The sequence below is a fragment of the Anas acuta genome, chromosome 4 (assembly GCF_963932015.1).
Source record: "Anas acuta chromosome 4, bAnaAcu1.1, whole genome shotgun sequence".
In the NCBI taxonomy this organism is placed as follows: Eukaryota; Metazoa; Chordata; class Aves; order Anseriformes; family Anatidae; genus Anas; species Anas acuta.
In genome coordinates this window covers 8,896,482-8,908,834 of record NC_088982.1, presented here as the reverse complement: position 1 = coordinate 8,908,834, position 12,353 = coordinate 8,896,482, and the positions used below count along the sequence as shown (strand labels likewise).

The following is a 12,353-nucleotide window of genomic DNA, read 5'->3' as shown; positions in this document are numbered from 1 at the left end:
ACGTGCGTTTTGTCAAAGCAAAGTCGGTTTATTTCTGTGCCATGTTATTCAGCTTTTAAGGTTCTTCAGCTTTTTGTGGCATCTTTTATCAGTGAGGGGAAGGTTTTGTGTTTGGAGATGCACAGCTTCTGGTTTGGGATGCTGTTTATTGAAAAAGAGGGCAGCAGTCTGGGTGCTCAGGTGATGTTATGGCGGGCTGTGTTGGAGTGGGGTAAGGAGAAATCTGTGGTGTTATGTACTGGGAGCTCCAATAGCCCCAGGAAGGCTTGGACATGTCTGAGTGAATCTCCTTGCAGTATTCTTTGGGAGTCTTGTGTATAAGTGGTTGTGCTATAAATACCTCCTTCTACAAATGATTACAGCTCCTCTGACTGGGTAACCTTAGCTCTCAGGTTGGCTGATGGGCAGGACTTCTCTGTTGGAATGAGGCTGAATTTCACAGAATTACAGAGCCAGAGTGGATGAGGCTGGCAGGGACCTCTGGAGGCCATCTGGTCCAAGCCCCCTGCTGCAGCAGGGCCACCCTGAGAGAAGTGCCCAGGACCATGTCCAGGTGGCTTCTGAAGCTCTTCAGGAAGGAGACCCCACCACCTCTGGGCAGCCTGTGCCAGGGCTCCATCACCCACACAGTGCAGAAGGGCTGCCTGGTGGTCAGAGGGAACCTCTTGTGTCCCAGTTTGTGCCCAGTGCCTCTTGGCCTGGCACTGGGCACCACTGGAAAGGGACTGTGTGAGTCTTCTTCGCACCCCCCCTGCAGGTATTTATACACATAGATGAAATCTCTCCCCCCATGCCTCTTCTTCTCCAGGTGGAGCAGCCCCAGCTCTCTCAGCCTCTCCTCACAAGAGCTACTCCAGGCCCTTCAGCACCTTCGTGGCCCTTCCTTGGACTGTCGACAGTTCAGGTCTCTTGTTACAGGGGGCATCACAAGAAACAGAGGGTGCTGGGGAGCGTGGAGGTGAGCTCTGCCTTCCAAACTAGAACAAACAAAGAAGGGCCTCCAAAAAGGGGTATCTGAAGTGGATCAGTTCATTGAATTTGTGGAAACTGTAGGAACACCCATCCTGTCCCCTCTTCAGTACATTCCAGACTCATGTCTCTTCAGGCACAGGTCACAACGTGTCATTGCTGGTAGTGCTCTACAGATATTTTCCTATGATCTCTCACTGAGGTATGCAGTGATAGCTAATGGGACACGCCCTTTGCTGTCTCTAAAGCATCCAGAATGATGCATAAACTCACAGCATCATTTTAACTTCAGCAGCCATGTGCCTTCCCCCCACACCTTTTAACACCTCCCCACCTATCTCATTTTTGCAGGTTGCTGTGAAAGCAACAGCTCCTGGCATTGTGCTGGGTGAGGTTTGGATGCAGATGAAGGTATTTGCTGGTCAGGATAACCTTTGCTGCATGAACGGTGTTCCCCATTTGTTGCAGCAAGTCTGATGGGTTCATCCTTCAGCCTAAAGCTGGGCCACAGGCCACCAACAGGAATTCACGGCAGTTGTCACTGTAAATGGATTCAATACAAAGTCTGTTGATTGTTGCAGCAATCTGTTGACATCATTGCACCAAAATTAATTATATCCATTTTTCTACATCGTTTCTACACTTCAGGTCACTCCTAATGATTTCAGCAGAAAGTGAAAACAATTTAAAGCGAGTGAGCACATCGGCAGCTCCTCCCTTCTGCCATCATGGCAGAACACAAGCATGGATCAAATTGAGAAAGTCCAGCAAGCTACCTGCCAGGAAAGCTTTTTCCAATTATCAAATAAAACTCCCTTACAAAAAGTACCAAATGCTGAAGATTGCATCCAAGTGATGTTAATAAAAAAAAGGCAAGCCTAGCAACCCAAACAAATAAATGAATAGTGGTAAGATTTTCGTGAAGGTTCCAGCCTCTACTCAGATTATGAAGATGAATCACTTGTTTTTGTCAGATTTCTCATTCTTACTCTATATCAAACTCACCAGCTGGTCTGGGTCATAAAACAAATACGAATGCTTATTATGAGCCAGCTGACATTGGCAAGGGTGTAAGAGTTGAATCCTGTGACCTTCTGAAGGTTGAAAGACAATATACTACAGATGAATTGACATTCCAAAACAGAAGCATTTTCATTTTCAAAGTCCAGATGAGCCTGTGGTGTATATATTCATCTTTGCTTTCCTAATGCTCTAGGATTATTTTTTTTTTAGGAAGCCGACGTATTTATAATTTATAGGCATAAAAAGCAGTCTGTTGTTTTTTTCAGAGAGCAAGTGAAAACTATAAACACATTTGCTTTACTAGAATATAAAATGAATGTATACAAAATTTCATAATTGAGTTTTAAAATATAATTTCCCTGATATGCCCTGATCAAATGATGGAGAAGGTGGCCAGTGGGTGTGAAGGTCTGTATATAACAGGCATATGTGTGACAGCTGCTCAGAAAAAAGCAGGTTGGGTACTCTGGTTTGGGACAAGCCAGTCAGATAATACGCTGGCCAAGGAATTTGCATGGGACTGGGAGTGGGCAGAATGGGTCATATGCGAATTAAAGCAGACCTTCACACTGGAAAGTACAAGAAGGCTGCTTTTCAGTTAACCTAGTTAAAATGCATCCTGGCTGCGACAGGGCTGTCTCGCTCGTAGAGGCTTCAGAATCTAGTATAGTTTTTTTTTTTTTTTTTTTTTTTTTTTTTATAAAACAAAACAAAACATTGAGAATGTAGAAATTTGACGTCTTTATGCAGTTTGTGTGTCTGGGATCTTGTTTCCAGTCCTAATATAAACCTCGCTTTGTATTTGCATGCTGTTTCCCATATGTATACAGTAACTTCTTTTCTTTGTTTGTTTTGTTAAGGATTTGTATGTATTCATTTCTTCTTCCATCTGTAAATGTGATCAAGCACAATTCCCTGCTTACCGCATTTGGGATTGGGGCAAGGTGAATATTTTTCATGTGTTGATACCACGAAGCTAAAGCAGTGAGTTACATTTCTGGTCTAGGAATAAGCGTGAGATGCTTAAAAATTGAACGATTTTCTCAGGGAAAGACAGTAAGCATTAGGAAGCTGGTTGTGCTCCACAAAAATATTTGCTGTAGCATCCTACCTCTCTCTGCAGCCATACATCCATTTCCCCTCCCTCTCTCTCCCATTTATACAGAACCTCCTTGCTGGCTGCCACCTAGCCATAACTCTGGCCGTAATGCATTTGCTGTGGCTGCCAGTACAAATAACTGTTTGTGCCAAATGGTGTTAGCATCTGTTTGCTGCACAACAGCAAGCCATTTCTCCTTGATCCCTTTCCATCTCATAAAGTCCCGGCCCACCCACTTTTGTCTAGTCACAACTCCTTGCTGCTCTCCAGCCAGCAGCACTAGCACAGCTCAGTAATTTATGGTCCCGAGGCTCGAGTTCATGTTCTTGTTGCCATATGAAGGCACAAGGTCAAGAAATACCGCCCCTGCTGCCGTGCGTGCAGAGTCTAATCACCGAATCTAGAATTAGCTGTCAACCCTGGCTGAAAGCTTCAGTTTTCCTTTTGTCCTTTACACACCTCTGGCTACTCTATTATTTATAATGATGACCAGCAAGGCTTTCTAAGTGAAGGAAGCTAAATTCCTGCACAGTTCAGTGACCAAATATATTCTGTCTCTATAACTTCTTGCATTTTTTCTTATTCAGCAGCTCTGCTTGTGCAAGTGCAACAGAATAAATTAACAGAAAGTTTTCTAAAATGAGACACTGTTTTACAATATACACTGAGTGTCTTAATCATGGGAGATTACGGGATTTCCAAATGTTCAGGTTTAGGTATTGGTGTGGCTTATGTGTTAAAAACTTGCTCACAGTCTCTTACCTTTTCAGACTATCCCACTCTGTCAGCACAGTGCAGAACTTGAGATTTCATTGCAGGAGGAGAAAGCAACCAATAGGTACTGTAAGGCACAGGCTCATTTGCCTCCACTGTGGCATAATTGAAATTTGATTAGGTTTGAATTTTCTTTGTCCTAAAAGTACACATTTTTGAGTGTTCTGCTGTCATATAGTGCACAGTACCAATTTGTTTTCAAACAAATATCAATCAAATTCTAGGTTTCAGAACCTAAGTCAAGAACATTACTAGAAAGTATTTAAAATCTAAATGTGTGTTAATATACTACATAATTTTTAAATCTCAAAATTTAGGCTTCAGAATATGTTTTATTACATATTCTGAAAACTTTAAATAAAAAAAAAAAAAGAAAGGGAGGGAACACTCAGGGAGAAATCTAGAAGATAACTGTTCTCTAATTGCTGGTAGGCTTTATGAAGGGCTGCTAGCAATGGTTATATGGAAGATAAAGATTTCAGGTTCATCTGATACAAAGTTTTAAAAACAAAACAAACATATCCAAGTGAAAATCAGTGTTTTCTATCAGAGTTGCTTCATTTTATGTTAATAATTATTTGGCCTGAAGAGTAAGTTGCTGGTCAGGCACCCGTACAGAACAGATTCAGGATGTCATAGGTCAAGATGTGTTGAATCAGGCACAGCAGAGGCTGCAGCCCGAGTCTGCTGAGCTCCGTGCTTCATTCAGAGCTTCCTAGGTCTGCGCAGAGATCGCATCTTAAGAAAGCCATTTGACAGAGCTGTCCTTGAAGCTAATAAGTCTGTACCTCTGTTTTTGCCCTCACCTCCCCCCTGCCCCAATTTTCATCAAATAACATTGTTGAAGCAGAAAATTATTTTAATTGAAAAATTTCAAGCCAGCTGTAATCAAGGCTAAATCTACTGAGCAAGGGAAAAAATTACTTTGGTGCAGTTGCCTCCAAGGAATCTTACATAAAAGTTGGAGACTGCCTGGAATGATATGCGGAAAATTAAGTGTCATGTGGGAAAAAAGGGCTCATCTTCCCGTGGAGGTTGGGATGAGGGGTAAAGTCACGTCACCTTAGTTCTCTGCTTTCCGTACTTACAACTGTTGGAATTTACCGTGTGGCACAACTCCTACGTTCATCAGAGGAGCTGCAGCAAGGCAGCCTGACCTTTTTTGCAGCAGTGAGGATAATGCGTGATGATGCCTGCAGCCCCGTAGCTTCCACGGGGTGCCATAGGAACAGCCCTCGCTGAGGCTGCTTTGGGAAAAGTATAATCAGGATTGTGCATGGAGTGCTCCAAAATTTAATACACATTCATCCAGGAGGAACTTCCAGTTCTGCATTATGGTTATTCGATAAGAACAGAAGATGCAGAAAGGGTCCACCCCTTCTTGCCTGGCCCTAAAGCAGGCGCTGGCACAAGCTTCGGGGTTTGCAGCTGCCCCTCCACAGGGAGTTGGGAGTGCATGCTTTTGGATTTGTTTTCTTCCAGACTATAGATTTGTTAGATGAGGCAACTTGCAAGCTCCAGCAATTTGGGGGATTTTTTCATCCTGTGTGTCAGCACCACCAAATGAACTCAGGCTGTCGGTAAGGATTCACGGTTATTGCAGACCTGTGTGGCTCTGTGTTGTCAACACGTGGATTCGGATGGTTTACTCACAGGAGGCAGGGTTTGTTTTTTTAATTCTGGTCTTTCAGTCTTCAGCACTGCTGTTGCCAAGTGTCCATCCCAGCAGGACCGAGCTCTAGCTGAGGACCACGCTGGCAGCGTGTCCTGGTGCTGTTTGCCTCACCCCTGTGGATGGGTCCAGGTGCAGGCTCCCTGTGCTTGGTGGCACGGAGATGTTCTCCCTGCTTATGTCAGATCAGACAGGCTGCAGCAGTCGTGTTGCACACATTGAAGCAAAATAATTTCACATCTGCTTTTTGACATGTTTCCAGCATCTGATTTTTATCATGATTATGCTGTTCTTAGAGCTCCAGCGTCTTGGGTTTATGTTGGATTTGTAGCTTTCATAGTGCAGAATGAACTTTGTTTAACTAATGAGGTTGCAGGGACATGTAAAGGTGAATTGTAAAAGCTACAGTATAAAAGTGAAACAAAAGAACATAAAGTTTCATGATTTATTGGCTTTCATAACACAGGATATAATAGCGAGGAGCTGGGAATACTGTCTCTCCCTTTTAAATGTCTTTTTCAGTCTCCACACTGTTTCACTTTATCTTGAGCCCTTAATTTTATTTTTTTGCTTTCTCTGAACTCGTGCTTCCTAGCCATTAAATTACTTGTTTCGCTGCTTTTCTCTGCCTTTTTCCTGTGCACGCTTTTTATGTTTTCTTCCCAAATTTATTTCTGTTCTCTGTCTCGTTAATCCCTTCCCTCCCTTCCTCCTCCTCTTTGATGTTCGTGCTGTGGTCTTCATCCGTTTCCCAGCAGACTTCTCTGAGCTCTCGCAGCCTGATGAAGCAGCGGGCCAATTAGCCCACGAACGAGCCTTTCCCTCCATGCCTCGTGCAAATCCCCGAAGCCCAGGCAGATGCTGCTTTGGGGACTGGATCTTTCCATCCACTGCTGCGTGCGGGGCTGGTGGGGCTGCACAGCCTGGAGAAGGACCCTAAGAAAAAGCCTGCGGGCACGGTCTGCTGCCCTGCTTCCAGCCAGCCTTTGGGATGATGCTGAAGGTTTCATCTCTCTAACTTGCTGTGCTCCTCCTGCGGGAGCTTTCTACCCTCACGAGGCTGCTCTTCAGAGAGTGTTTCAGAAACCTGTTCTATAAAAAGCCCGATGATGACTCAGTCGCTCATGTAAGTCAGGCAGGAAGGCAGCTCACAGCGTTGAGGGGGATGAGGCTGGAGACAGGCACCTAGAGGTGCTGGTCCCATCGCACTGGGGTTGCACGGGCTCCGAGAGGCTGGGCTGCTCACAGCCTCGTCCTTCCAGCAAGTGCTTTTGGTGATTTTCCTTTTTATTTAGCACCGGAGATAATTAAATCCCGATAAGGTCAATCAAAAATAACTTTCCAGCAATGCCTATCAAGGGCAGCAATAGAGAAAAGCAAACAAACCAAACCCAAACGGTGAGCACCAGCTGATAAGAAGCCTCCTTTTGCTGATGGGCTCTGGAGTCTTTGCAGTGGAGTTGCGTTGGTCACGGTCTGAGGAGAGGAGCGGTTACGGTACGAGCTGCTCTAGAAACCTTGACTCTTATTGCCCTGTTGCAGGCTGTACAAAAAGGGCCTCTGTTTTCTGGCTTTTTGGTGAATAATAAATTGATAACTAGCTGCACAGGTAGCAAAGTAGGCAACTTACCGAACTACTTCACTGGTGTGCTGTTCGTGTGGGGGAAGACTTGGTGGCAAAAGGTTGAATAACTTCTAAATGTTGCTGTCTTTAAAATTAGGGAGAATCAAGGGGATGGTTAAATCCCCGAAAACATAACCAAGGCTGTGTAGTCTAATGGCAAGTTAGGAATAGGAATATCTTTACTGGTTAATTATTTTGTGTACGTGATGACCCAAAGGACCTCCTGGATGGAGAACGTGGAGATGGTCCAAGCTCAGCATGCCATGGCTTCAGACTAGGTAATCCCACGGATGTGATACCCAGTTTGTGTCAGCATCACAGATCGCTTTCAGGGGCAAGTTCCCCTGGACACGTTACACGTAGGAGCTGCAAAGGTAGCAGCAAGAATAACAGAGAGGAAAATCCTCTGCTTTCACTGACATTAATGCTCTGGCTTAAGCTGGCAGTGCTGCCTCTGCCTGCTGCCGTAGGAAGCTCTGGCTTTTAAATCGGATTTTGTGCCCTTACGTCCCCACAGAGCACTTCTGATGAACTGCTCTGCTGTTCCCAGGGGTGAGGTGAAGGCTGCAGTGTGCAGTCCTCTTTTTTATTTTATTTTCTCTTACTACCACAGAGGTCAGTTCTCTGAACATTGACTTCGGTTTTGGTTGCTCTCCCTACAATTACAGCCTTTATCAGACCAGATAGTTTGTTAAATGAGAGATTACTTCCTTAACTAACTTAATTTGCAAGATAGTTTAGATCTTATAAAAGCTGTGTCCAGATTTGAAGTTCTGTTCAGACTTTTTTTTATCCATCTGCTTTTTGAATGTTTCCTGCATTGCATTGTATATCCTTTTTTAAAAAAAATTTGACAAGTGTTGCAATGTGACAGAGGAAAACGGGTCACGGCTACATTTGACTGACGAATATAATGCAATGAGCTGGATTTTTCATTTAATTGTCTCCTTTCTGTCTGTAGCTGCTGTCCACTTGACCTCTGCATTAAGTGCGCCGCGTATTTTGTTGTTGGGTAACGTGCTCCTTGAGGCAGGGATCGTGCTTGTCAGGTGTATAAATCAGCAATCGCATGGGTCGTGTGCTGTAAATAACACTTGGAGAGAAGCTGCGTATGGGGAACAGGGGTGAATATGTCCAGCAGTTTATGTTTCCACTTTGTCCATGGATTCCTTTTGAGTAGAACTTGGCTTGCCCTTGATTAGACTTTTATTAACTTAATTAAGCAATCAGCTACGTCATTTCTACACTCATAATTTTAGACTCGTGGAGGTCGCGTCAGCCTGTTGCTGGCAGGAGCAGCTCAGCAGAAGTGAGCCTGATGCTGTGCAAAAACCAAACCATTTCGCTGCTTGGCTTTTATGAGGGGTTACAGAGCTCCCAGGAGAAATAAACAACTGAAACCTGCTCTTAGGGATGGTGGTCGAGATCTTTTTCTCTTAAGTCTTGTGCACGTGATTTTGTGTATTTGCTTTCGTTGCCGGTAAGGCAGACTTCCAGGAAGAGCACTGATAGCACAGCAGAGAGCAGCCAGGCTCTGTGTCGATTTTCTGCAGAGTTTGCCTGAAACTGTACAAAAAGCAGCCAGCTTTCCTGCAGGATGGGCTGCAGGGGCTGGGAACGGCTCGCAGCCTGCTTTGATGGCTGGTTGCATTGTCAAAACCACCTGGGTTCTGCTCAATAGCCTCCTGTCCTCATGTTTTATGTTGCCTGTCCACGTCTCCCTGCCACTTTCACTTGCCCGGGCTGCGTTTCATTTCAGGCCCAAAGCAGCTGTGCTCTGCCCCGGAGGTGGTCGCCTTGTGGGGAATTGGGGGCGAGCCCCCCCGGCGTTCCTCAGAGCACCTTGAGACGCCGAGATGAAAGCAGCTGCTGTGATATTTTATCCTCCCTGCTCCCTGGAGGACCCGGTAATCGCAGGCTTGGTTTTATTCCCTTCTGATTTATCTCCCCTTTTGTTGTTGTGTTTCTGACAGATCCTCCTGACTGGGTTCCAGATGAAGTCTGCAGCTACTGCACGGCCTGCAAGGCTCCTTTCACGGTCATTCGCAGGAAGCACCACTGCAGGAGCTGTGGCAAGGTAATGACTCAGGCAGACGTGTGAGAAATGCTCAGCCGGAGAGCAGCACATTCACACATACCACAGGAACTCAGCTGCACAGCAAAACGTGTGCTCTTGCCCAAGATTTTCAAGTGACAAGTGCTTTCCTATGTCTTTTGTCAACTGGCCAGCTTATTTAAAAACTGATGGGGGTGGGAAACGTTAACTTCTATACAGCAGTTTGTCCTCTTAAAAGCAGAACTCCCTGTTGAGGCCCAGGAACCAGCACCCCGAATCTGGAGTCACTCCGGTTTGCTGCTCTCTAAGCTTTCATGAACCACAGCAGCCTGCACAGGGAGGGTGCTGCAGGGCTCAGCTGCGGGGACAGCGTGTCCCTTTGTTTTATTCCACGTCTTTGCAGGATGACTGGTGCACAGGGCTGCTGCTTTGCAAGTCTGGGGGGGAAGGAGAGGGAGAATAAAGCAGTCACAAGTCTTGGAAAGCCAGAAATCCACAGTCTCATTTCACTTTCTTTCTTGCTTTTGTACAAAGCAGTAAAGAAGTTGGTTCTGATAACTTTATAGTGGACATGCAGGAGTGGGAACTCGGGATATTCACAAATACTCCCCTAGTCTGTCTTCCCGGGTATTCCCAGTACCCAGGAGCACAGCACATGCCATCTTCTCTCCCCTTTCCTGAAATGAGTTTTGTCCCACCAGTTCTTCAGGGAACTAACGTGAGATCTCCCTCTTCTTTTTCAGATCTTCTGTTCCCGCTGTTCCTCCCACTCTGCTCCATTACCTCGCTATGGTCAGATGAAGCCTGTCCGTGTTTGCACTCACTGTTACATGTTCCACGTCACTCCTTTCTATAGTGACAAAGCTGGTATCTGACGTATTAAACTACTGGTGTGTCTGCTGGAGTCTTACATGGACTGAGATATTTGACCTAAGCCAAGACTTAACTTGAAAGAGGGACCCTGTGAGGGTGTGTAAGCTTTGACATCCATTATTATAAATTTTGTACAGTTTTTATTGCATTTTCCTAAGCTGCTAAAGGGAAGTATGAAGCGTCTGTAGCTCTAAGGCTGCAGTACAGTCTTCCATAAATCTAAAACATTAATGTTACGATGCCATATGCAGAACAAATGCACTGTGGGGAAAGAAATAGGGCTCAGAGAATTGAACGAGCATTGCTGCTTATCTGACATGCTAAGAACAGAGCAGGCGGTTATCTAGTTCATCTCAGCAAACCAGTCCCAAAGCCTGGACACTTCTGTGCTTACAATTCCAGCATGGCTGTGGATGTCAGCTCTCTCCCTCCCGTTGCTCTTTAACTTGCCCATTGCTAGGTTTTTGCTACCTATGCTAGGATTAATTAAAGCAACAATATTTCAAATCCATCTTGAATATTTATATAAAGGCAAAACTTTCTTTGAGTCACGTAGGAAGCACTGGAGGTCCTGAAGCAGTCTATTTCTGTTGCCTTTCATTTACTGAGCAGAGCAATAACTCCAAGTTGTCTTTTAAAAATTGCGATTTATAACTTCTAGTTCCATATTTTGAGATTTTGGGATTATTTATAATCTGCATCATTGATGCTAAATCCTGTTAATAAAAGTATAAGACAGAGTTTTGGTTTCTATATCAACATTTAAAACTTAACTAAACAAACTGCAGAGGAAATGATTACAAATGAATGAATCAATATTAAAGTACATATTTTTGGAAGGGTTTAGCAGCAGAATTCAGTATTGTGACAAATGATTTATCCCATGCTGAGTTTTTAAAATGATTTTTAAAAGGCAAATACGTAGTGATACATTGGAAAGGTCAGAGCGTTAGAGAATGGTCAGCCAGAGAAGGGTTCTTGGTGTCCACATTTGGCAGAGTAACCGTGTAAAATATTGCATACTGTTACTTCACTCATGCTAACAGCTCAGAAGATGTTTGTATTTATTTGAAACACCAGGGATTAATTTTTATTTCCACTTGGAGAGGAAAGAAATAAGATTCACATGGATTCTTGCTATGATCTTGCACAAGCTCTTTGCAGTAAGAGCTCCCTGAGCACTGAGGTTTCAAAGACGTCTGGACATGCTTTGAGCTAGCCACATTAAAAGCAAGACACTGTGTGCTGTGGTTGCAGAGGAAATGAGATCAAGAGCTCTTTGCTGTATCCTCTTTCCTGACGTGCAGAGTTACACAGTGTGTTTCAAACTGATAAATACAAAAAGAGAGATGAGGAAGTTGTTTGCGGTTTCATGCTCAAGAAAGGTCGTCATTCGAAATGATAAAGCGAAACTGGCCAGTGTGAATCATAATTTTTTTTGGTGGACATTCCCTTTGTTCAGTGGTTTTCTATTAAACGTTACGAGCCATATGAGGGTATAGCAGTCTGGCACTACTGTCATTTGGGATCACATGAAACAGCTTCACCTAGTTTATGTGTAATGCACAAGCCTTATGATGCTGTTCGTGGACAATGTCAGCTATAATGTGTTGTCCTCACCTTATTTATATTTTTCTTATTATTTCCCTGAAATTCCTTCTGTGGAATCCTTGAGTTGAAGTGTCGGCATTCACCGGAGTTTGGAAAGGCATGGGGTGGGTGTTTGGTGGGAGGTGAGTATAACGTGGTGCAAGCAATGATACTTATTCAGGCTTAAATCTCAGGCTTCACATTGCAATGATTATTGCAGTTTTATTTTTAGAAAAAAAAAAGAAATAAATAAAAACAAATTTAAAGCTTCTTTTATAGGATAAAAAATACAACAAACTTCAGTTGTGAAATAAATATGCACAAAAAGTTGCTTCTGTGAAAAAAAAATCTTATTTAATGGACTGAATATTTATTCAAGCTTGTTTTTATTTTGTAAATGCTGTAATTCAGAATCATTTCCATAAATATGATATTTAAAGATCTCAGACACTATAGTTTCTTATGTAAATACAGACTCCTATTTCTCTTACTGAAAAGCACAATGACTATATCAATACTAATATACATTTGCCTCAAGGCAGACTTTCATCTTGTAATCTCTTCAGATAATTAAAATGTCAGGACTTTCTACTTCCATGTGCCGGATTGCTCTTTCATTTCTGGGTCCGTTCACACGTAGTGACAGCTGCCAGCCTGTCAAACAAACTGCCCC

At 43.8% G+C, this 12,353-nt stretch overlaps 1 protein-coding gene across 4 annotated transcripts in view; it reads left to right on the top strand.

Moving 5' to 3' along the window:
* ZFYVE28 (zinc finger FYVE-type containing 28) overlaps nucleotides 1-12,277 on the top strand; it is a 142,749-nt gene extending 130,472 nt beyond the window's left edge. For all 4 annotated transcript variants that reach the window (XM_068679718.1, XM_068679717.1, XM_068679716.1 and 1 more), the window contains 2 exons: nucleotides 9,135-9,238; nucleotides 9,961-12,277. In XM_068679718.1, coding sequence (XP_068535819.1) covers nucleotides 9,135-9,238; nucleotides 9,961-10,092 — 236 coding nt within the window. In that variant the 3' untranslated portion in view covers nucleotides 10,093-12,277. The remainder of the gene's footprint in view (nucleotides 1-9,134; nucleotides 9,239-9,960) is intronic.
* Nucleotides 12,278-12,353: the final 76 nt, after the last annotated feature.